Here is a 27,336-nt window from a genome sequence, read left to right as displayed (position 1 = left end):
AGGTGTACATGTAAATCTATCTAAGGAAATAAAATCAGAAAATATCTCTAAGATCCTTAAAAATATTTATCTATAATTATGCTATGAGTAGATATGACTATGTACATTTTGTAACACTCCCCCTCAAGTTGGAGCATAGATGTTAATCATGCCCAACTTGTTACAAAGACATTCCACCCGAGTTCCATTCAAAGCCTTTGTGAATATATCACCCAATTGCTCAATCGACCTCAATATGTTTTGTCCGTTCATGATACACTAGATTTGAGGCAATGTGCAAATGGTCGAACATCTCGAACATAACATGTGCTTCCAAACACCTTAAGTTCCACTGGAAATAATGATTTGTTTGGAAAAAGAATATTATACGGCATACTACCGACCAATACAGTTGATGGCATACGATTGATCAGAAAACAAGTAGTAGAGATGGCATCAGCCCAAAATTGCTTAGGACCCTTCATTTGGAATAACAGTGCCCGAATTGTCTCAAGTAGATGCATATTCTTTCTCTCGGCAACTCCATTTTGAGAGGGTGTATCAACACATGAAGATTGATGGAGAATACCATATTGTCTCATGTAAGACCTAAATAATTCTGACATATATTCTTTAGCATTATCACTCCTTAGAATACGCACTTTGGCATCAAATTGAGTTTTGACTTCAGCACAAAAGGCAAAAAAGTGAGTGAACACTTCAGATCTGCTCTTCATAAATTATATCCAAGTCATTCGAGAAAAATCGTTTACAAAAGTGACAAAAAATTTATGCCCAGTTTTGAAAACAACAGGACATGGTCCCCAAACATCAGAATGAGCTAACTCAAAAGCTGACTCGACTCTCTTATTAACCCTTGGACCTAATGAGATGCGATGGTGTTTTGGAAATTGACATGACTCACATTCCAATGAGGAAATATTCTAAAATTGAGGGCAAAACTTTTTCAACAAAGGTAGCGAAGGATGTCCCAGTCGACAATGTGCCTCAAATGGAGACACGACACTAGAGCAGGCAATAGATGGAGACTCCCACTCATCAAGGATATAAAGATCATCTTAAAAATGTCCTTTACCAATAACCTGATTTGTTATATCATCACGAAACAAACAATAATCGGGAAATGACGAGATATAACAATTAAGTTCTCTCATAACTTTACTAACATAAATCAGATTAAATGCCAATTTTAGTAGACTTGGTACAGATGACAGAGTAATAGACGAGGTTGGTTGAACAGTACTGAATCCAACACTATTACAAGTTGATCCATCAGCTACAGTAACAGGAGATGTTGCTTTGTGTGATCTAAAGCTAGAGAAAATATTAGGATTCCCTGTCATATGATTTGTAGCACCTAAATCGATTACCTATTCATTAGAAAAGTTAATAAGACATGTTTTATCTGACTTGACAAAGGAATTAACAGAAGCGGATTCCTTCAAAGATTTCTGATATTGAGAAAATTTGGCAAACTCCTCAACCGAAACCAAAACCATTTTGTCGGATAATAAACATGAAGCAACAACTTTTAATCGATCTGTCATTTTACCAACTATATTTGAAAGTGTTTCAAAATCCCCAAACAAACAAACAATAGCGTAATAACACAATAAAAAAGAAACTAACAGTAGCCAAACTCGATGGCCCTCTGAAAATAATTTCCCAAATAAGCTTCAAATTGCCTCCAACAAACAATATCAACTCACAAGTTGGTCAAGCAACAATTCCACTACTGCACTAATACACAATTTCCATAATCAAGTATAATTAGCAACAAACAGAGAAGTCTCAAACCTGACCACAGAGGGTCCACAGATTCTGTTTGGAGGGTTTTCTTCTCGGAAAAATTGGTCCTATAATTAGGGGATCACCGCCAATCAGCCAGAAATGATAAGCCGATGCTGGAAAAGAAAGTCGGACCAAGCTTGGTCCACTCACGCGTAGCAGAAACTAAATTCAAGCTCACTAATTTCATTCACGAACACTGACCGAATTCCGGTAAGCTCCAGTGAGCTTTCTGACTGACAAAGAACATATAATGCTCTGATACCATATAAAATATAGACACAATGGACCAATTTCCTTGTTGTATTATCCAAGAATAAGAGCTATTTGTAGGTGTATATGTAAATCTATCTAAGGAAATAAAATCAGAAAATATCCCTAAATATCTCTAAGATTCCTAAAGATCTCTACCTATAATTATGCTATGAGTAGATATGACTGTACATTTTGTAACACGACCCAAGGTGCCGAGACCAAGTGTTTCACCCTTCTTTACTTTGCAACCAGCTTCCGACCCAAGGTGCCGGGATCAGCAGCAAAATGCTAGTATGCACATGTAAACCGATAGCATTATTTGTGTGAGTATTGACAACATATGGACAGGAAAAGAACGCCAAATATATAACCACATTAGATTACATGAGATGTAATACTAATACATATGTTAGTGTAAAGAGGAGCACTGTACTATTTTCAAGTTGGATGCTAACTATAAACAGTTAGAATTAGAACTAATGATTCTTTCACAACATTATCGCTTCTTGATGAGCGTAAGACGCGTAGAGAATATATCCATCAACCTTCCTCTCTTTCGCACTCATGAGGAGAAAATACCCTTTGGGTTCCACTGCAGTGTTCAAGAACTGTTGTCAATCACTATACTCGGAAGATGATTCTGAATCTTTATTTGGGGTTTCAACAAGATCTTCATCCATATATCTATCCCCTCTTCATCAGACTCGCCATCAAAGTATCTTTGGACATTTTTATTGGCCAATCCATCTTCCTCATCCTCTTCATCATGGTCATCCTCGTAATCACCAATACCATCTCCATCTACAGCAGTTTCAGTATAACGTTGGCCAATGCTGTAACTCACACTGGTTGATGCATGATCATTTCTACCACTGAAAGAACCGTAGTCAACAACCGTTAAGTCTTCATAATCATTGACGGTTGTTTGGCCTTTATAATCTTCACTTCCTGATGTTCCAGAATCACTGTCATTATCAGGCGCCTCAAATTGAGGTGTTTCTTCATCTTCAACTTCGTTCCAATCTTGCTGACTGGTGATGGGCACTTCTTCGGGCGTAACTTCTTCCACATTCTTGACTGGCTTTTGTCTATTACGAACTGAGCGACGACCTCTTTTACGTCTTCCTTTGCCTCGGTCTCGACCTTTCCAGGCAGGAAGGTGGTCTAGTCTGTCACTGTTCTTTGTTGAACTTCTCTGGGCAGAGTCAGATCTGGATGCATTGACTTTTCTCTGAGATTTGCCTCCACGGACGCGACAATGAGCTCCTCCTCTTACACGATTACGCCCCTGTCCTGAATTAGCATGTCCACCTCCTACCTTAACTGAATAATCTGGCTCTAGCTTTTCATATTCACGAGCTTCAGCAGATATAACCCTCGCAGCTCTCTTCATGTCAGCATAATTAGTTTTAAACGTCTGAGGCATATACGGAAAAATTCAATGAATATGAAGTCACCCAGCAGAAGCTTAAAAAATTTACAGAATCAATTTCTAGAGCAGAAAAAGAGCCATCAGAACATATATGTGATGCATGCAGGCGAAGAATCCAAAATTGTTATTTAGTGCAAAATCAAAGTGGTCCTCTTAAATGAGAAATCAGATGTTCAAAGTCCCCCACACAACCCACTTTTTATAAGAAATTGGAGGTTGAAACCAGCAAATCATTGACTGTAATAGGGACAAAACAGGCATAATCTAAAACATTATCATGGATTCAATGAGGGGAATGTTTCATGAATCATATTCTGGGGTTCAAGCGGGAGAAATGTTGGAGTGATGCAAGAGAATGAAATCCTTAAAAAAAAAATTACTCACTCTTAAGTCCAAACATTCCTCAAATCTGATGAAACTGCTATCTATTAGGTCAGAACAACAGAATGAGAAGCTTACAATGAAATCTGCAGATTCGTCATCTTTCAGAGAATCAGCTTTCTGCTGCTGTGTATAACAGAGGGAGCGATCAAGTTCCATAAGCCTAAGTGCAACAGCAGATGTTGTGTGAGGAACCCAAGGTAACACCGCTGCCATGCCATCAAGATTGGAGTTGCTAACAGCACCCAACAACTCATTTGTAGTTTCATAATTTGATATCAAATATTCCCTCTTGATAGCACCTTCCAATAATGTCAGAATCTAAGAGACAGACACAGGAAAAGACCGTTAACAATGTTATTCAGATAGAGAACTTCTACAGAAAATGTGCAACAAGAACAACTAACAGAAGAAAAGACAACTAAGGTCAGATAGGGTGTGCTTTACGTTTGTGATGCTAAAGTAGTGACTCTCAGTCTTGTGTTGCTTGGACTCCTCAAAAATGTCAACGGGTGTGTGTCAGATACTCCAAAAGTGGTGCATTTTGGAGAATCCAACACGGGTGTGGCAACAATTTTGGAGATCCCGAGCAACATAGCACTGAGTAATTATTATGTCTTTCTCTAACATTTTTGATGAATCTCTCAGTAAATATTGATAAGCTAATAATTCCGGTTGATATTCATGATTAGATACCAGGAAACTTATGTGTAAAAACTAGAAAAACTATAGACAACAAAAGGACCTGAAGGAGGTCACCAGCTGCTGAAGCAATATGCAACTTTGAACCCCAAGATCTTCGATATAATTCTGACCAAACAGGCTGAAGAGCCTCAGGAGGGATACAGGCCTATAAAACAAATATCACCTTCCATGAAATCAAAAGCACATATAGAAGAAGTCACAAGCATAATGTTCTTTCAGAAGTCGATACAGAAGCCAGAGACTAGATCCAATGTAGGAAAGAGTATGTTACCTCCACTGAAGCTAACTGCGCTCTTAGCAATCTAACTCGAAGAGGAGGTAATGAATCCATGATACACAGGGGCCAAAATAGATCCTCCAATTTTTCTTTGCATTGAGCAACATGCTCCAAAAAATATGAACTCTTTGCCGGACTGAATGTCCTATGACAAGAAGGACAGTGTTTATCTTCCAAGAAGTATGTGTCATGGCAATTATTACAAGTACTGATCAAATTTTCACATCTCATCCTTCCATACTTCCTTGCACATAGAAACTGGGGATGAACACATTCTTCCCACATCCACTTCTCTAGATCAGCATATCTCCTCAAGGCATCAGTGTCCTCCATTTTGTTCCTTCCAAACCCAATAAGAAAGGAAGTTGAAGGTTCTGATGTTTCATGGTTTGATACACAGATTGTGCTCTTAGAGCTACCAGTGTTTGAACAATAATCAATGCTAGGTACTGTTTCAGAAGTATGCTCTTTCACGGAGTTATCAAGTTTCACTTCAGTGTACTTATGCCTCATAGCAGTTCCCTTGAAAGTTGCTTCAATATTTTGAAGCATTGAATGCAAATGAGATTCTCTAATACCACGAATATCCAAAGAAGCCATTAAACAATTGAAATCCTACACGTAGAAGAAAGAAATTTTATCATAAATAAATATACACACACACACACATACATATATATATATATATATGAACCTTGATCATTAGCCTCTATAGCAGGTCTAGTAGGTTAAAAATACAACCTCTAACAGGGTAAGAAAAGGGTAAACATAATCCAGAAATGAGAAATGGATGTGGTAAGGACCCTCCACTCACCATTAAGGATGGTGGTATTGTTGGCTCCTGGACAGAGGTGTTTGGGGTTGGGTTTTACCACAAAAAAAAGTGTGTGGGTGGGGGGAAGGGGTATTATTGATAATGCACATAAATCCAGATGAGGTAAGGTGAAACTAGCTCCCTCAAAACAAATAATGGTAACTAATGGCAAAACTGTTGCACAAAAGCTACTGATGCAGAAGGTTGAAATAGAAATTGAATTTTACTACCTTTTCAGAATCAATTAGCCTCCATCTACCATCACGTAACTCCACAAAAATCCTGCCAGAACCTGGATCATTTCGAGAGGGTGATGTGATAAACTGCCAGTACCGGTTACGTCTGCGATCTTGACCAAGGGGCAGAGACCGATAAACGAAAGTCTCTTCAGCCCTATGGCCAATATAAGCTTTCAGCTGGGAACGCGACTTTTCAGCAACATATGCAAAATGCTGGAGCTGCGAATTATCCTGACCTCCATACGTCTCTTGCATTTGGCAAGTTTTTTCTACAGCAACATTACTAGGATTATTGGGTTCATCTGGCAATTTATGCAAGGCTTCTTGCAGAAGTGAAGGTATGTCTGCCACCTCATTGTGACCAACAGAAAGCAATGGACTTTGCCTTGCCTCCATGGAAGTAACTGAGCAAAGCTGTTCAGTGTTGCTTCTAACTGATGGATATTGTACCTTCAGTAAGAACTCCTCCTTGAAACGACGTTTATCGAGCTGTGCCTCAGCCCAAATCTGCTTCTTCAATGCAGATGCAGCTTCCAGTCGCTCCTGAAAAGATTTCAAACTAAGTTCACTGATAGAAAAATTGACAAGGAAAGCATCCAAGACATCATTATCAACAAACCTCTAATATAAGGCGAACAGAATTCCCCTCATTTGCAATACCAATCAAGGCAACAAGCGCATGAAGGCGCTCTTCAACAGTGAGATCAGAGTACTCCCCTTCCATAAGCCCTTGAACCCATTTTTGACCAGCATTGTTTTCATCAATGACTGTATCTTCTTGATCAAGATTACCTGCATCAACACCACTTGCAGCTGATTGATCCCCGGAAGTTGCTTTTAACTCCCTGAAGTTTACTGAATGCATTATTGCGGTTGAATTCTGCATACTGAGATCTTCTGGTGTCTGAGTCAAGTCAAAACTAGAACTCTGTCCATCAGTTCTGTCGATTTTATGGGTCTCAGGAGTCTCTGGAAATTTTAGCTCGGAGACTAAATCATCAACTTCAGGATCGTCAGCAGCATCACTTCCAGACTCATCATCCCTTTCAACCTCTTTCTCAACATCCTCTGCTTCTTCTCCATTCACGTACTCATTTTTAAACATTCGAATTTTTTCCCTAGCTTCGGAGAGAATGGCATCAGCATCACCAGGATCTTTCCTGTAAGGATCACGTACACAATATGTCGAAGGAGCTGTTCTCTCGAAAAGCTTTGTATCCCTCGATAATGCAGCAGAAATAGATGCTTCAGGTGTCTTGCTGGTTGTCAGATCCCGAAGACCAGATTTCTTCACCCCAAAAAAAAGAAAAAGATAAGTCAGCTAAAAGAACAGCAGGAAACAGCATCACATGATCCCCAAATTACCTAAATCCTTCACCAACTTCCAGATAATAAGGTTCGGCAAAAGTACCTGAATCTTTTCAGCAACATCAAGGATATTAAGGCCCTTACTTCCCTCAAGTGAAAGAACGTGAAATGCTGCAAATTTGACTGTTCCAGGTGTCAATCGATGCCTAGATCTCCGCAGATTAGAGAAGCCCCTCTCTTGCATTTTGGCAACTGCTTTCTCAGCAGCAACTCCACTTCGTAAGTTGGAAATGATATCTGCCCCATTATTACACTGTAGAAGCAACCAAGTTGGAGGTGACATGATAAGAGAAACCACATGAATAAAAAGGGAATCAAATCACATGACAAATGAGTTTAACAAGTTAGATCCAACTTGTTCTATACTCCAATGGCAAAATGCATAAACTGGGCATCAGAAGCACCTAGTATTGCCTGGGCTTGGTGGAACATGTTATCCAATACTTGTACTGGTGGGAGGCAGCGGGCACCTAGTGAAAATACTTGAGGTTTGCACGAGATAACCCCGACGCAGCATTATAAGTAAAAAACAGTACCTAGACTAGTATACTAGAGTATTGAGCAATGAGCACTTCTCTTACATGATTAGAAATAGAATAAGATGAATAGGAAAAACTTTCTTGACGAACACTACATCCCAACATATGTATAGTTTTATTTTGTCTTATTTTATATTTTTGAGATAAGTAACCCCCATAAGATACATTCAAAATCAGGGCATCAGTCAATTGAGACAATCATCATAATGTTTGCTAAATTGCTTAAAACTATTGAATATCCAAAAAAATTACTGAAATAAAGCTCATCAACAGCCTTCTAAGCTAACTAGCAGAGCAAGCTTTTTGCGCCACTACTGCAATCAACTGGCATTTAATAATCTGAATTTGGCACCAGCCTCTCTACCTTCACAAGGTAGAGGTAAGGTCTGCATACACTCTACCCTCCCCAGACCCCACTTGTGGGATTTCAGTGGGCTTGTTGTGGTTGGTAGACCAATTTCTTGTGGAGGTGAATAAAAGGAAAAGGAAGATCATACCTCATTTTCATCACGTGGATAAGCTGGTTCAACACTTTGTTTCTTTAGCTTGGGCCCAAAACCAGCAGAAAGTGCAAATTGCCGCAGTATTTCAGGCCACGTCAGGGCATTCAAGTGGCTCTGCCAACTTCTTATGTCAAAACCCCATGCATATGCCTGTTACAAAGTACATGACTAAAACATTTCACAATGATGGGCAACAAAACACATCACATTCCTAACCAGACAAGCAGCAAAAACCAATAACATGAAAAATCTACCCCTTCGACTATATCAGGGTGTCCGCCTCCAGGATTCGTGTTTGGGTTTGCTCCTACTGCACTGGCAGGTGTTCTAGCAACATCTTCAATATCTTTTATTACCAATTTGAGAAGAGCAATATGTATTTCTGCGAGCAGCCTTGGATCCTGAAAGTAGAGTGTCCTAATATTATATCTATGCAATTAATCTGGAAAAATTCAAAACTGTAGATCCAAAAAAAAAGTGTTTACTTACATAATCATGAAATGCTTGTACAAACTCATCCAGAGTGAATGGCCAGAGATGGAGAACATCCGAAAAAGTAATTAAGAATCTCCAAACCTGAAGAGAGGAAGGACAAAAGATATACTTAGAAAATGTCCCAATTAAACCCAAGCAACCCCAGATGCTTATAGGGTTAATTTCACCATATAATCTGGTTGAGAAATAACCCTGTAGGAGTTACATGGTTTTCATTCGACTCCAGTCCAAATACAAAAACTTTACTGCTGATGGGCAGAATACAATGAATATCAACAGTAATGTCCACGAAATACAAGGTTTTTATCTACGGGAGCACAATAAGTTCATAGTTATCTTTGATCTTAATACCCCTTGCCTTCCAAAACGTTATCAGCCAATTCAAAAATTGTAAAATGTTGACATTTTAGGATGTACTTGTTTCAAAATTACGTGGAGATCTCCACAGCACCACCACAGACCAAACAAGAGCTCCATTCCTCAAAATAAAATGATAAATAAAAAAGAACTGTGTTTTAAATAAGAAGAAGATGGTAAATGGTCATACCATAAGCAGATTACCCACGTCCTCCTCAGAGCATATCCATGGCTCAACTTCAAATGGCTTTCTCAGGCAGACACTCTTTGGTGGAAATTCATTGAGCAAATCTGAAGAATAAATTAATTTATACTTAGCATCCTGAATAGAGAACAGTTATAATAGAGGAACCACTAGTAACAATCAATATTGGTCTGAAATGAAAAGGGGGGAAAATGCCGTTCAATTGCTCTCAAGATATTTCAAAATATAATAATATATCCCCCTGTATTTGTAAGTGTACATTACAAGAATCATATCAGCTAGATCCATACAACTGCATAATTCATTAGAATCAACTTTAAGTCAGACAAGGCGTAATGTTAACAAAATAACAAATCATTAACCAAACAGAGAATGGTTTCTTTGAAGTTTATTTCCGATCAAAAGGAAGGAGCAAAATCCTGGTCATTTGGACTTCTCAAATATTTTTTCAAAACATAAACCATGGAAGAAAGAAAAATGAATGGTTCATAGGTTTCGACTTTTGAGTAAAGAGTGCTCATTCAAATGCAAACAGGGCATTTCAGTACATAATAAGTCAGTGAGCATGTCCGTCAACTGTATCTGAAAAGGGCATGAGATACTAATACTCAAAGACCATCCACTCTCTCTAACCATAAAATAAAAAGGAATACAGAATTAAAATAAAAGGAGAGAGAGAAACTCAGTTTCTGTTGAAAGACTATCAATAGGCACAAACATGCTTTCATCCACAGGGAAAAGAATGAAAGCAGTGTCAGAAACAAAACAAAGCATAAATCCTGTGGAAATTAAAGATTCACTTTACTAAATGAGGAGAAAAAAAATTATGTTCCTTGACCTCCCCCTGTCCCATTTATATGACACTCTTTTATGTTGGACATGCCAAGGTGTACTTTCCCAGATGGTATTATTTACAAAACTTACACAAGTTTAAGATTCTCTTTTTCCAGTAAGAGAAATCAAATTCAATTAGTTTGACCTCGATCCCACGTTTACTGTATCCAACTAATCACTACATATAATATTTTCTTCCCCTCCTCCTTATGTAATAGACAAGTCGAAATAACATCTCACACTATGCACCCAGTAAAATAGTGTCATATGAAATGGGATGGGAAGGAGTATTCAGTAGTAAAGATGAGAGCATTTTTCTCATGAAATAACAGAACTGAAGAACTCAACAAAGACTTGAAGCCACATATATGACTCTGAAAAGAAACATTCAACAGCAGATAAAGGGCAACAAGTGCACTAAGCTATGTCTAGGGTCCAGGGAAAGGCTGAACCACATGGGTCTTTTGTATGCTCCCTTACCTTGCATTTCTTCAAGAGGCTGTTTACCAAGCTTAATTTTCAGGTAGTAGCAAGTAAATTTCTGATCAATATACAAGAACAAACTTCTACCACATGTTAAGTATATGTTATGGGAACTACCTCTAAATGCTTCTAGATTTTGTAGAGTTTCACTGTCAAGTGACAATGTTGAGGGCAAACCCTTCTTTGAGGCTGCTAGCTCCATCAATTCCAGACGTTCATCTTCAATTAATTCTGTTGATTCTTTCGCTATTCTTCGGGCAGTAGCCCTTACGTTAGCCGCTTTAAGCCTTGCAACCTCCTTCTCTCGGCGCATTTCTTCTTTAAGCCTCATTCTCTCTGCCTACAGGAGGTAAGGGAGGAAACAAACTCAATACTCTGCCTAAAACTATCAAAATAGGCATGCCTCTGATAAGAAATTTCAAAATGAATTACTTTCATAGACTCTTTCTGCAAAAACTTCTCTCTTCGTTCCATCTCACGCCTTTGCTCACGCTGATACCTCTCTTCCTCACGCAGCTTTTCGCGGAGCAGTCTTTCTTCCTCTTTCCGCCTTTCCCTGTCCTGTCTTTCCATATCTTTCCTCATTTGCTCTTCTCTCTGCAGATAAGCAATTATTAAGATTTCAAGGATTAGGACCACCTTCTGCTACATTAAAATTTTGTCAGAGGTGTAGGCCTCAGGTTTCAAATTTAACATTCAATGAGTACTGCCTAGAACAGTGGCAGACTCAAATGTCAGGTTGGAGATTAGGTAATCTGGGAGCTAGAAAAAAGAAGCTATGCAGAACTACTTTTTTTTTTTGGTTTTTATGGGGGGAGAGAGAGAGAGAGAGAGAGAGAGAGAGGTAGGAGATAATTTCTAAGTAAATGAATATCTGTGGTCAAGGTCATAAATTATCTTATGTTACATTTGCATTTCTGATGCAAGCAAAACATACCTTTATTTTTGGGTTAAAGCCAGGATGAGATCCTCGGCTGTTGTATATATAGTAGATGCACAAAACAGAGGAGGGAATATCCTAGCCTCTGGTATACAACACAGTAAAACATACCTACTAGTATAGATAGTTGCCTAGTTGATGGGATGCTTATACTGTATACAGAATCTAGACATTTTGTAGATTAGCACCATATTGGTGTAGCATTCATGAGTTGTTTTATGTACCAAAAGAACAAAATGATTGCAAGTAAATAACACATCCATCCCAACTCACGAACAGAACATTTTGCGATTAAAAGGAGGAGAGACCTTTCTTTGTAACATGTCTTGCTTCTCAAGCTCTTTCCGGATCCTCTTCTCATGGGCCTCCACTTCCCTTGAGATTCTTATCTCTTCACTCTGCAAGACACATATGTAAACAACTATAAAGGCCAAGACACAAGCAGAGAAACAGCTCTCTTACCAAGAAAGATAAAATTTGTATAAAGATTTTTGTTCACCTCTTTAAGGAAAATTTTAAAAGATAATTACAAAATTTTCAAATTCAGACAAGATTAAGGTAACATATGCTATTTTTTTAACAGGTTACAACTTGTGTATAAACAGAAACGCAGCACCAAAGGGCTCTAGTCAGAGGGAGGTAACATATGTTCTTATGTGTTCCTGTACAAATTTCCAAAGAATATTAGCACTAAATCCAAAAGAAGAAGAAGAAGAATAGGTATCTGCTGAAACCTTTCGCTTTCTTTCCAACCGTTCCTCGTCATGGATGACTCTTTTATCAGAAGGCATAAATGGACTCTCCAACGCCATCATTGGCTGACCACTATAATTAGCCTCCACTTCAATGTTCACAAGAGATCTTTGTGGAACAGCCTCAGCAGAAGTTGGAGATATGTGACCCTGCCTCCCTTGAGGCAGAAGATTTAAAGTCGGGATCTGACCAGGAATACTGCATCCAGAGGCCACTTGTTCACTCCCATGAATAAATGACCTCCCAGTTGATAAGATGGCTCTGGTGCTCTGAACTTCAGTTGAACGGTAATGATGAGATGGTACAGATTGTTCATAGCTATCGCTTCTATTTGATGGTTGCTCTGGAAGAAACTGGTATTCACGCAAAGTCCTTGTAGTACCCTGGCATGAAATTTCTGAATTGTTAATTCTCCTCCAATACTGTAGGAGTTAATCTAATATATGCATATCACTAAAAATCCTCATCATCTGAAACAAAAGATGATATACCTGATAAACATATAAATCCTCTTTTCCTTTATAATTTCTCTAGCTCCAAATTTTTGTTATTTTAGAAATATACAACAGCAAGCATTTTACATGCCTTAAACTAGCCCTTAACTACAATATGGTCTTCTTTCCTTCATCAGCTTGTGACTCTTTTCACCTTTTCGCTATGAATTATCCAGGAATCAGCAATTGAGAATAGTTACATCAATCATGCTAAATAAATTTCAATCACAATTGTCCAATTAGTTTGCAGAACCTGAAACCTTTTATTACTCCAATCACATAACCATATGTAACAGAAGTAAAGTTTGCACATTTTTTTAGTGACCCCACGAATGACAGGTGTCAGTGTGTCACTACAAGAGTCATAAGGTACTGAATAAAAGATGAACCAAACTAGTGGAAAATTAAACATCTAAATCCATGAAGAAGAAGAAAACAAATGAAGGTGCAAAACATGTTAAGCAATGAGCACTTCGCCTAGCTTAGTGGGAACCGTCATCAAGACTCTGAGGCATACTGCTCCTTGCAAATGAGCGTAAATCCTAAAGAGGCGACACTAAAGAATTGATATTCACTTTATCATAAGAAAAAAATCAATTTCTTTGTTAATATATATGTTTGTTTTTTTTATAACCGAGAAATCCGTTTGTGACCCGCCCTTTGGACCAATCACAACCTTCTAAAATCGGTGGATAATGGGCCCGCCCCTCTACCCTTCTCCACTTAAATACCAGGCTTTGCTTTGCATGGTGTGGGGCTGCGATCTAAGCCATAAATCCTCCACCTTTTGTCTCTTGAGCTAGGCCTTGGGGGGCTTAATATATATATGTTATTCATGCTTATAATTTTAAGTCTTGGACTACACATATATATTTGTATTTTTTCTCCATTTGGGTCGCTCTTCAATGTAGTTTTGTGCTTCAAGCCCCATCAAACCTTAGAACTTGTATGTTTTTTGCCTTTGATCACACTGGATAAAAGGTATCAGCTTCTACTAAGAAAACAATGTTTTATTTTTATTTTTATATTTTTTGAACTTGGTAAATTTGTATTATATCATAAAACAGTACATGGATTGTACTGTAACCTTATATACAAGTGTACTCCTGATTTCACTTCTCTATGTCTAGATTGAGTCTAGCACATCAATAATAGAGACAATGTCATTTGAGTATAATTGATTACACCAAAAGACTAAAAGTAAAATGCAGTTTAGTTTAACTTTCTGCACATTGTTCTCTATGCTCTCAAAACATCTTGAGTTCCTTTCTTTCCAAACATCCCACCAGATAGCCCCCGGGATAATTCTCCATCGACCTCTGTCCTTAGCATGTACACAGTACACCTGCTTCCTCCCAGCATAGTAATGCCTCAGCCACCTTCCTGGACATTGTCCAGGAGATGCCTTTGAGGCTTAGGAATATTCTCCACAAATGATGGTGTACTTGTAATGTAAAAATAGATGGTTAACAGTCTAAGATGTTTCACCACATTGGAAACACCTGGAACACAAGGTTATCCCCCTCTTCATTACATTGTCCTGTGTAAGGACTGCTTCCTTGGCCATTAACCAGACAAAACAAAACAATCTTTCATACCGTAATAATATTTATAAGGTAGAGCAAGTGGTCTACTACAACAACAACATACCCTGTGTAATCCCACAAGTGGTCTACTAAACGAATATTTCTAACTATCTTCCATTCTTTTGACTAATACCCGTGGTGTCCAGGTCAACCTGCGCGCACCTCGACTAATTCTGCCAAACATGCTACCTCAACCCCGCATAGGTACCAGGTAACTCTATCTACCAAAGTTGGGCAGATGAGAAGAAATCACCTAGTGTTTTTGCCTCCCTTGGGAATTGAACATACACCTTATGGCTCTCAACGCACTTCATTGACCACTAGGCCTGAGGCCCCAACCTTTGGGTGCTTATCTTCCATGTTTTTTAGCTGATACAAACGTTGAGTGACTTCGTTTTATTTTTTTGGATCAGTTGTATGACTTCATTCTTCATCACCTCTAATCAGACTTACTAATTGTTTCATAAAAAGATCTGAACATTGTTAACACATATGGATTGGAATAAGCAAGTGAAGAGGCTGACCTTGATTGCATTAACATCTGGTCTCTCGTAGATTTGAGCTTCAAAAGGTCGTCCGGCGGGTTTGTGCTGCATGGCTGCCACTGTTGCATGCAGAAAGAAAAACACTCATCAACTTTAAACATACCTTCACAACATAGGGGCCACATTGTATAAGCATATACAACTGAGAGAAATAACCAACAGAAATGAAGACCGAGGAAGATCGACTATAGCACATTCTTTACATTTTCAGAACTAGCAGGAGCATATCAACTTGCAGAAACCAAAATATACATGACACTGGTGAACAAATACATTTACAAAATTTAATAAACAGTGTATGTCAATCCAAATTAAGCCCCTCAGAAAATCACATGTCTTTTAAGTTTATCAGTGTTCATCCAATGGAGGCTCCAATTACTTCCCTCAGTGGCTAGGGCCTGAAAAGCAATCACAGCTCTCTCTCTCTCTCTCTCTCTTTTTGGGTTTTGAAAAAAGTAATATGGAAAGCAGACAATTATACAGGCAAATCAAAGCAAATTCTTCAAAAAGTATACTTCCAGCAAATCCTAAAAAACCAACACATAAGCGACTAATAATTGTTCTCACTGATTCGTGTACAGAGTACACAAGGTTTCTTTTCTCAAGACTAATTTTCTATTAGTACTTCTCACCACGAGAAGTTAAAACAGCTCGTAGTATTTTAGATGGAAGGTAAAGGGTAAGTTAGTAAGGACCAAGAAAAAACTCGCGAAAAAAACCCATGAGAAAATTGGAAGCCAAAGAAATTAACTATACACTTTCTTTTTTTCTTTATAAGTATATTAAAATGATAATTTCATCATATGCTTTAAGTAATCAGTCGGGCATAGTTTCAGCAGCAAGGTTGAGGCCAAAGGAGCACTTAGTTCTCCCGCACTTGCCTTATTTACCACTTTCTTAGCGGGTGGTCCATGTTTGGTCTTTTCAAGTCACCTGACCTGGGCTGATGGGGTTTTGTAACAGGTTGTCTAGAGTCCATGCACAACAAGACCCGACCCTAGCTTTGGACACATGGTGGATGATACTAAAGCTCTAATTTCTTCTTTTGAACTTTCTAATTGAATGTTGATATTCATACACATTGTGGATGATACTAGCTTTGGACACATTGTGGATGATACTAAAGCTCTAATTTCTTCTTTTGAACTTTCTAATTGAATGTTGATATTCAATAGCAAGAAGGTGCACAGAAGGGGGAGGTCTAGCCAGTGTAGTCAAAGGCGCGCTTTAAGTGCGCTCAAGCCCTCAAGCGACGCTCAAAACGTGTTGAGCGCTTCGCCTTGCTTTATGTGCGCTTCAGTGTTGTCATCAAGGTTCTAGGGCTAACTTTTCCTTGCCAATGAGCTTCTGAAGAAGTGACACTAAACAATTGATATTTCACTTTATCATATTTTTTTTCAATTTCTTTGGACATATATGTCATTCATGTTTATAATTATTAGTCTTGGACTAAACATATATATTTCTATTTTTTCTCCCTTTGCGCCTTTTTGCATTAAAGCCCACACTTTATTTGCGCAAAGCTTAAATCCCCAACGGACCTTAGAAGAGCTTTTATGCGCTTTTCGCCTTTGATAACACTGGGCCTAGCCTGGTTCTTGTTAGTTTTCCTTAGCATATAGTAGGTCACACGAATGATTACTTTGTATTCACTTTTTCCAATATGTAAGCAAGCACGGGATTTGTACTCCCTCTGTCCAAATTTATATGACACATTCTCCTTTCTAGTCAATCCTAAAAAGAATGATATATTTCCTTATTTGGCAAATATTTAATGACGCTATCAACATTTTAGCTATGTTGGGTCCCACTAATTTGGCAACAAGTCCACAAAATTGTACTCTTTTAAGGGTAGTTTTGGAACATTGCGAAGTCTTCGCCATACTTCGTAAACTTCGTGTCCAGTCAAACTACATCACATAAATTGGGACAGAGGAAGTAGCATAGTTTGTACTCCCTGTTTCAAAATAAGTGGTGATTTTACCTTTTCATTTTATTTCAAAACACTAAGAATTAAGTTTTTCTTCCAAAATTACCCATATTTTAGTACATTAAGTTTTACACCATTAAAGAACCACTTCTTTCTTCAAGGCATTTAATTAGGGGTAAGATAGTAAAACACTTCTTATTTTCTAGGACTGAGTAGTTTCCTTAAGGGGTGTATCCAAGCTAAAAACACCACTTATTTTGAAACGGAGGGAGTAATACTTTGTCCCAAGTCCCCATTTTTTGCACAAGCTATTTATACAGTTTCACAACTATTCAGGAACACTTTGGAGAGGCACAAAAGCACACGCTGCAGCTATATGTCGTAATACAACTTGTAATTTCCTATCAAACAGCCAAAAAGAAGAGTTACAAGAGAAGATGTTATTTTCCACTCCTCCCCAACTAAGAACCACCCAAAGGCTGATGATAGAATTGGAAGGAAATACATAAATGGGAAACTCAAGATGAAAGCTTAAGAAGAATGGGCAATCTTCGGGAGTTCCAACTTTCACTGGAACAGAGAACAAAGAGGAACTCAACAATGCAAATCAAGGCGTTGTGTCCAATATCTTGATTAAAAAAAATGCAAATTAAGAAAACCTTACAAGAAATCAATTAAAGAGCAATAAATAATAAAAAGGGCGCAAAGACAAAGTAACAAAAACGCTTAAGATGCCTAAATTGTGCCATAAATTATGATGGTTGAACTGAAAGGTGTGGAAACTGTACTTGAATTCAGCAGAGGAGAATTTTTATTTATTTTTTGAGAAAGTTAACATTTGCACATGAGAATTTTTTCTTAGAAGGTACTCCCTCTGTCCCTAATTACTTGTACAATTTTCCCTTTTTACTTGTCCATTTTGACAAATCAAGAAAGGACAATTTTTTTTTACCTATTATACCCTCAATTAATTAATTTTGAAAAAGGTAGAACTTCTTGAAAATCTTAAATTTTTAATACATCCACTTCATAATTAATAGGGGTAAAATGGTAAGATCGCTATTGTCAATCATTGTTTTCTTAAAAGGTGTGTCAATTCAAAAGTTGACAAGTAATTAGGGACAGAGGGAGTATAATTTTGTTTGATGCAACGGATAATGATGTGCAGATTGCTTAACAACTTTTGGCTTCATTTTTTGTAGGTTTATGCAAAACACTGCTATACAGCATGCCAAACCACTTTTGGTGCCACTTTCTTACCACCACTTCACCGGGGAAAAAGCCAATAAGTCCTTATGCATGTTTCAAGGAGTTTAATCATTTTTAACAAACCACTTGAGTTGCATAAAGGTTAAAAATGAAATGGAGAACGAAGTCAAATTACTTGTATCTGCAAAGAGGAATTACTTGGAGACGGGCCAATACGAAAGCAACAGCACTTAGTGCCTGTTTGGATTAACTTATTTTTAGGTGCTTTTAGCTTTTAAGTACATTTTTTGTTTTGGAGATGTTTGGAAAGGTTAAAAAGTGCTTTTAAGCACCAACTTTTAGGCTAATTTTTTTAAAAAAAATAAGCTAAAAGTAGGGTATCCTCTACTTATGGATTTTAGCTTTTGACTTATAAGTTACTTATTATAAGCCCATCCAAACAGGCCACTAATTTTAAAACAATGGCACAGAAATTTCAGCAGCTGGAATATAGCGTACATCCACATCAGTATCTTCAGTCGACAGAATAGAATCAGAAATATAAACATTTTGATAGGCAATATAGTATGAATTTGAGGAATAGAGGTCCAATACCATGAACATACCAAAGGGGATGGAAGTAAATTAATACACCCTAGCACATTTAACTATCATCAGTGTAACAATACGAGCAGTAATATCACAGAACACTTTGATCCACTAGTCATCAAACTTCATGCAAATTCCAAAGAGACAAATAAGCATGGGAAGTAAATTTACCAATTGGTGCACCAAATGCACCGGGTGGCAAGGGATCAAACTCCATTCCGAGAATAGGTCCGTCTTCCCTTAATGGCTCCCCCAACTGCGCTTCCACAAATGCGATTGCCCGAAGCTCAGATATAGCTTGAGGTGGCTCATAATATCTCTTCAAAGCTGGCAGTTCAGGTCTAAACCTAGGAACTGCAGTTCCAGGTCGATGAACAACTCGCTGGTGGAGCTGTTGTTGCACCTGCAAGTCCATGAGACCAATCGGACTTACTCTTGAACCAGAACAAGAAACATGCTCCTTCCCAATTTCACCACTCACTGCCATCTCATCCCCTTGTCCACCAGAAGAAATCATTGCTGCAGGTGAAGCTTCTTCCTTCTTCTGCCGCTTCACTGGCGTAGCTTTCCTGTCCTTGAGCCTCCTATGGCAGAACCACATCTGCAGTTGCCTATCAGAGAGGCCTAATTTTACTGACAACTCTGCTCTCAATGCTTCTGAAGGATAAGTATCAGCTACACAATTAAAAAAATTAACTCAACCCCATTAATTTGCAGCCTATAACGCCAAATGCAACAAATAAACATCTATAACTAATCAACAATTATAACAACAACAACATATCCAATATAATCCCACAAGTGAAGTGGGGTCTAGGTGGGGTCCTAAGGACTGAATGGATGCAGACCTTACCCTTGTTTCCGATACACCCTCACTATAAGTAATCAAAAATTAACAACATAAAAACACTACAACACCCAATAATCCATCAAAAACCAAAATGGGGAAGACTAAAAAAAAGATTGAAAAGAGCAAGATAACCCACTAGCATAAGTCTTCTCAAGAATCTCCAACTGAGAAGCAGTCTTCATTTTCCTCTTAACCTTAGGCTCCCCTTCTGGTACCTTCTTTTTTCCTGCATCACAACTTCCATTTACTCCAGCATCACTAGTAGCAGCAGCAGCAGCAACAGCCATAGGAACATCAGCTTCTCCATTTCCACCACCATCAGACTCCATTTCAGCAACAAGATACAAATTTTAACTTCCCCCCAAATAAATTACACCCCAAATAATCAAAACCCAACTACAAAATAGCAGCAGCCACCCTTACAATCCATCAAAATCCCCCCTTTTTTGTTACTTCTCTCTCTAAATTAGGGTTAGAGCAGCTATAGAAAGAGAAAGAGGAAATTGGGGGTTGGTTGCTTTTGGTATTGACGAAAAGACAGAAAATTAAACACACCCACAAAGTATATTGAACTGAAAGCATTATCTATACACACACTCTCTCTCTCTCTTGCCCCCAAAAGTAAAATAAAGACTAGCACCCTGTAAGCCTGTAAGGACTCTCTGATTGAGATGTGTGGTGAGATTTGCCTAAATATTGATAATAAATTAACTCTTTCTTGAAATTGATATAGTAGTAGTAATAATTATTATTGCCAACAGCATCTCTACTAGTATACTAGTACTAATGAAATTAAAGAAGAAAGAAAAACTATGAACACAAAAACAAAGCTTTCTCTTTCTACTACTAATCTTATTATACCCACCCATCAAAAATCTAATCTTTTCTTGAAAATTGTTACACCCACATGATGAAAATATGAAATGAATATAGTTTATATTTGACTCTGTCATTCTCTGATAATAAAGAAACCAAAAGGGGGGCAAAAAATTAAAAAAAAAAAAAAAGAATCTTTTATTTTTCTTGGTATAAAATTCTTGGTGGGTATATATATATATAGTATAAGGTTAGTATTGTCAGATTCTTTGAAAACCCAAAGTTTTGATTCACAAATGGGTTTGTGCTTTTGTGCTTTGGGAGTTTTTTTTTTCTTCCTTTCTCTCTCTAAAAAAAAAAAAACACAACTTCTTTCTCTCTCTTCAAATTCAAGGACCGACCGGTTTTTTTTTTTTTTCTTGTTATTTTGTTCGTTACTTTTTGTACTACGATCTGGTCGAGGATGTCAGGTGTGAGTGAATCGCTTTGGTGGAGAGTGTTGTACACTCGCTGTGATGGCCGTTAGATGGAGTTATTTGAGAGCGCGTGTAGGAGAGTGAAGATAAGAGCGAAAAAGGGAAAGAGTTTCAGTTTATTTCCCGCATTATGAATGTGGGCCCCAGATAATTGGAGTCAATTTTTGCGTTTTTTATCATTAAGTTTTTACGGCGTGTTAATGGAAAAAGGTTTCGTGTTAATCTTGTTTTAGATAAAATGTTAAGTAGATAATGGTTTGATTAATTAGTCAAAGGGGTCTAACTATATACTCCTTTCATAGATGTTTTTTTTTTTTTTGTCTGTGTTTGACTTGACATATTTCTTAAAAAGTCCTAAGTAAAATAATAATTTAACTATATCATAAATTATTTCATTTATTAAGAAAATAATTGACACTTAAAATAAAAGGACTAATTATTTTTTTTATTTTTCAAATGGTATAAGTAAAAATGAGCATAAGTATATAATATATAAAAAAAGTTAAATATACTCGTAAACTATTAGAAATATTTTAAACATACCCCTTGTTATATGTTCAATCTAAATATATTCTTCTCGTTATATTTTCGGTCTAAATATACTCTTCTCGTTATATTATAACACAACTTTATCCTTAATTTTCAAGGAAAAATATGTGTCAAGCTCAAAATCAAATCACTCGCTTTCAATTTTAAATATCTTATTCCTTTAGAAAACTCACAATTGTCCGGAGAGAGTGTGTTTTTTTTTTCCGGTTGTTTTTGAAAGAAAGTGCATTAGCCATTAATTATTAGAGCATGTTTGGTAATGCTACTAAATATGCTTATTTTCAAAATTACTTTTTAAAAAATAGCTTTTCAGAAAACTGTTTTTGGAAAAAATAATAATTTGTATTTGGATAATTCATTTGAAAAGTAATTTTTATAAGTAAGTTGTGTTTGGCTAAATTTTTTTAAAAAGTGTTTTTGAGAGTCAAATTACGAGTAAAGGCAAGTATTAATGTACTTTTAATATTAAGATTAATTTATAGAAATAAACTAGTTTAAACATCTATTACAACAAATTAAATTAAATTTTTATTTTTATTAAATTAAAATGCGCATATTTAAATTTTCAATCAATTATTATATATTTTTGAAGGGTCGAAATCTGTAGTTGTTATTTATTTTTTAATCTTACAAAAATATCGTTGTTGCATTCTTCTTGTTTTTTAATTCGGTAAAATAATACGTAAAATAATAAATAAAATAATAATATGTAAACGTAAAATAAATATAAAATTTATTACATAAAAATAAAAACTAAAATTATTAAATGGAACTTAACCAAATAAACATAAGATATATGTTAATTAACTAATAAGAAATATATTAATAAATATGTATATATATATATATATGGAAGGGATATTCTAATCTTGAAAAAAATAAATTTCTGCTTCTGCTTTTCAAAATAAGTGTTTATGAGCTCCCAAACCCAATATCAAACAGGCTATTAATTAATTAACTATATATACATGTAACTTTCAGCAGGAGTCAATTATGGCACCAACAACATTAGACTCTTCAACAAAATGAAATTATATAAAACTTAAAACTAGAACAAATCCAAGTATATAATAAAAATAAAAATGTTGTTAACCAAAAAAAATTAAAATTAAAATGTTCAAGAACTTTGGAAACAAAAGGAATTTGTACATACCACCTACTTTGTGTCAAGTCTATCAAGAGTTATGATATACTCCTATTTATTTTTAGAAAAAAGTTTTATATATTTTTTAATTTTACGATTTAGAATGGATATATTTTTTATTGTATCAACTCTAAGTTGTAAAATTGAGAGATATTTCAGACCATTTTCCTCTTCTTCTTTTTTGAGTTATTATTCAAGGTATAAAAATTTATTGAAAATTATCGAAACTGTTATTATTATGCATATCTAAAAGGAGGTGAACAAATATAGTACATATTTTTTGACAAATGAATATTATAAAGTTAAAAAGATTTGATAGTCTGGAAAAGCTAAATTTTCTTGATGGACTATTCAAATATAATAATTATGTTATTGAAATATTTTCAGATAGTTTTCTTGTCTTTTTCAAAAAGATAAGAGAAAAAACAAACATAAGATTGTTTTGTAGGAAAATATGTCTTATCGTACTTTTGGCCTGTATGAGTTCTGATAATTTGTGAAACTTTAACAAATTAAAAATTGGAATTTAAGGTTACTTGTAACTTATTAAAAATGACTAAATCAAGGATATTAAATTAGATTGTCTCTAATTATATTCTAAGTGTTTTACATAATCGATCACTTAAGACTAAAATATTACTCAAACACATGTGAACTGTAGCACGTAGGAAAATTTAAAAGAATAAATGAAATGAAAATATTAAGAAAATGAGAAATTTTATATATATATGTGTTTTCAACATGTAGTATAGATTAGGGATTAACCACTTAAAATAACTATTTCAAATGTTTGGTAAACATTTAATAAGTAGTACTTTGAGTTTATTGTTTGTGCCAAAAAGTACATTTGGAACATCCGACTTTTTGGAGGTTTCTCATCCAGTGTCACATTGGAGTTCAACTAATTCGAATTTGCGTTGGGCAGAGCCCTATCGGGGGTAGCGCTTCCTATCAATATTTTTTCATACTTAGGGCTCGAACTCAAGACTTCTAATTAAGGAAGGAACAACCTCATCCACTGCACCACATCATTTTATGGTAATTCTAAAAACTTAATTGAATTCTATATAGAAAACTTATCCCAGACTAATGAAGTACGTATGAATTAGAGAAAGCCCATAAATGATCCAGCATCGTAGTGGGCCGACCTAGACTTGCATACCCATTGGGCCTGAAAGTGGATGAATTGCGCCTAATAGCCATTTTTAAGTAATAGTTTCATGTGGTGGCCAGTTTTCATGGTACTATTTAAGTTATAGTATCAATTTTTTCAAAATATTTAACTTGTAGCCACTGTTGACAAGTTTAAAGATAAGACATTGCCTGCTCCTCCTCTACTTCTTCTTCTTCATGGCACTTTTTAAGTAAAAATTTTGATTCCTTGCGACGAGAAAGGGTTGTTCGGATGGTAAATACTCTCTACTTCTAACTCTAAGGTTACAGTTTCATAACTGAACGCATTTATGAGTCATTTTCAATACGTTGAGGGTTATTTTAATTTGACCCTTTTCCGTTTAATTTACATTATCAGCAAACAGAAATTAACTATGGATTCCGTTTATATTTAATTTGACAATAGTCATCATCGCATGAGGGCAGAGAGTTGAACTTTGAAATAACATAAGTTTAAACAGCCACAAAAATCAAATATTTCAGCTGTCTATATATGTAAAGTGAGCACCTAACCTCAATCCCACAGTATATATGTGTTGAATTTGGTACAAATTTAATTAGTGTTTTGGTCGAGAATAGACTATAATATAGTGTGTTTTGTCAATAAAAAGGAGCGTCAATGATTGTTGCACAATGATTTTATGCGCGCTTGTGACACCTTTTAAATTTTGAGATTTAAATAAGTTTTTCTTTTGACGGTAAATTTTTTCATATCTTGAATTATCAATTATTTTGTCTTATGATATTTTGTACATAGTTTTTAAGTATGTAAATTTTATTTTTAAAAAACTTAAAGATTTCATTTTCAAATTCACGAATAAAATTAGATTGTTGAACTCTCGAAATTCAAACTATGCTACATAAGTTTGACATAAGGAGTATCTTTTTTTGGGTAACTTGTATATACATAATTTATACCCTAATATTATCTTAAATATAAATACACATATAGAGGGAGTGTACTTTGTCTATCAATAATAGAGGGAGTTTTTTTTTTTTAAAGAAAAGAAATAAGCATCGAAATTTAGATAATTTATGATAACCTTTTTACCTATAAATATTTGTACAAAGAAAAGAATTTATAAATAATTGAAGGTAAGGTTTTACAATTATGTTAGAATTCATATTGTTGGTATATAGCAAGAGTTAATGGGAAATGGATGGAAGATGAAAAGAGAGGAACTTGAAAAGTCCTTTTATGCTTTAGTAAAAAGGAATTTGTCCCTCATCGGTGGTGGGAAGAAAACTAGAAGAGTTTAAATAGAGAAACACTTCTATTAATTGTTAAAAGGGTTTGAAAGAGGGACCCCATCGCGCTGTCGTCGTCGCTCGGCTTTGGGTTTGGGTTTGGCTAATGATCGATCGAGATATTTTTTTTGGACAAAGTTTGTTTTGATTATTTATTTAATTAAATAAAATTAAATGGCCAAAACATTTCAATTAATTAGTTAATTAACCGACACGTTCCGACCCGACTCGGATCCGCGTGATCCGTTTATTTAAATTAATTTCCCGTTTTATTTAAATTTTCCGCCGCTGCAACCTTTCGGAACCAATTCCTCTTGCCTATAAATACATGTTATTCTTTAGATTTTTTACTTACGAAAATTTTTGATTTCTTCTTCTTCTGCACAAATTTCTTCGTGTACTTTATTGTTGTTGAGTGGTTCGCTGACACCAGCGTTTTGGGTATCAATACACTGGTGATTGAGATCATTCTATCCTGGGAGGACATATTCCAAATCAAACCTCGGATACTGGAGGGGAATAATTTCCTTACGGGGACACTGTGCAATCAGTGGGCTTGATCTTTTCCGTTCTGCTTTTTCAGATTCTGGTATGTTTTACAGATTTTAGTTTTCTTTTGAATTAATTTTTGTTCATCTGTTTCTTCACTGGTTCGAATAAACTTTGGTAACTTCGTGTTTCTGCAAAGTTTGTTGAATCAGTAATATTGATTTTTACACAGATCTCTAACACATACGAACTAGTACTTGGAACTTTTTGTCTCCGCCAATTATTTTTCACTTCCGAAGGCACAATCGAAGATTTATAAGTTTAAGATTTTTGGAACCATCGCGTATTGAATTATAAAAAAAATATTTATTTATAATACTCCTAATTTTTATTTCAAACAGAACGTTTGAACTAAAGCTATTGAATTCTGTCGAACCCATAAGTTCAATAGTAAACATGCAATACATTATACATATACATTAATTAGCTCCGTGCATAGACACATGTATCTATATATAGTCTAGCGTTTTAGTTAGGAAAATGTCATGGACTGACTCCTCGAGTTTGTGTGGTGCCCATAATCCCAATTGGCTATAAATATTGCTCGAACTTTATAAAAATATAATAATACCTACCTTCGATATTCAATTCACCTGTCAATATGTTTGAAGAATTCGAGCAACCTATAGTTCTGAATATTCTTTGTTCCACTGCGGAGTGAGTCACAAATTCACTATCTTGGAATCTTTGACCTAATATATATTTGCACGCTTATAAATTTAAAAAAAAAAACAGTCAGTACATATATATAGCAGCTTTGTTTTGATAGAGAGTCATAAACTTTTTTTCATATTAATATATGGTCCATATTCTGATCCCCAAACAATTGGATTATCAAACTGGACCATGTGTGACAAGACTCAAATTATTAATATTGTTTGGTTTTAGTCTTTCATTACTTCGATTTTCAATTTTAACTTATTTTTTTACCTCAAAATTCAAATTAATTTAGCAGCCTCTCTACCAAATTTATTCGACTTTTGAGTAATACGAACATGGAAGGTCGTTTAAAAATTCACTCAGCTTATACAAGACACGTATATCTATTCGTTTAATATTATACAAGTTTAAATGTCTACTTATATTTATTAAATGAGCCAGGTTAAAAGACACGTGTATGTAAGGAAAACCCTAAACTCTGACAGTTTACCAAATATTTTTGGGACTTTGTGTTAAAATTGACTGCTTTTGAAAAAATAAATGTAGATATATTGTTTAATTATTATTGGTAAATTTACTACAAATGGGGAAAACATAAGTAAACTAATGAGTCTTTGTGGAAGACTGCTCTCCTTTTGAAATTTCAAAGTTCACTTTTTTTTGTTCAAAGAGTCCCCACATATACACCAAATTTCTTCTAACAATACTGTGCTTTATTTTCCTATAAATTTGACTACACTTACATGCTCATTTTAATGCTCTTATATCCATCGTTTGGTGTGAGATATAAAATATGGTAATTTTGCAATAAAATACATGATTGATTTATTTTGCATTTGATTAAATGTATTAAATCAGTTCTTGGACTATATCTATCTCCTCATTTATACCATGATGATGGAATGCATTATCTTATATACATACTGAAATAATTTACTTCGAGATAACTTGTTCCTAATCAAACATACCCCTCAAGTCACTAACCATATTTTTGCTACTTTCATTTTATTTTCCTGATCTTTATATAAAAACGAGATGTTTCATTTTGACATAGGGAAAAACAATGTTTCCATTTCTTCCCATTCCCAAAGCCAAAAGAAACTGAATCTTATGTCATCTAATTCCATTTGCGAAATAAAGGAATTTTGCTT

General features: G+C 35.6%; 1 protein-coding gene across 1 annotated transcript; it reads right to left on the bottom strand.

The window, feature by feature from the left end:
• Window positions 1-2,387: 2,387 nt before the first annotated feature.
• Window positions 2,388-20,551, bottom strand: LOC125817744 (homeobox-DDT domain protein RLT2). Its single transcript, XM_049497291.1, is given in 19 exon segments — window positions 2,388-2,737; window positions 2,740-3,460; window positions 3,935-4,177; window positions 4,602-4,706; window positions 4,833-5,453; window positions 5,883-6,434; window positions 6,511-7,179; window positions 7,303-7,512; window positions 8,296-8,451; window positions 8,556-8,702; window positions 8,791-8,877; window positions 9,344-9,444; window positions 10,793-11,015; window positions 11,108-11,272; window positions 11,924-12,013; window positions 12,350-12,751; window positions 14,973-15,052; window positions 18,892-19,395; window positions 19,707-20,551. Coding segments are annotated over 19 exon segments (5,349 nt in total). The 5' UTR covers window positions 19,900-20,551; the 3' UTR covers window positions 2,388-2,657.
• Window positions 20,552-27,336: the final 6,785 nt, after the last annotated feature.

Source organism: Solanum verrucosum, unplaced genomic scaffold (assembly GCF_900185275.1).
Source record: "Solanum verrucosum unplaced genomic scaffold, falcon-dt-bn FXZP01000280.1, whole genome shotgun sequence".
NCBI classification, from domain to species: Eukaryota; Viridiplantae; Streptophyta; class Magnoliopsida; order Solanales; family Solanaceae; genus Solanum; species Solanum verrucosum.
This window is presented reverse-complemented; position numbering and strand designations above follow the sequence as displayed.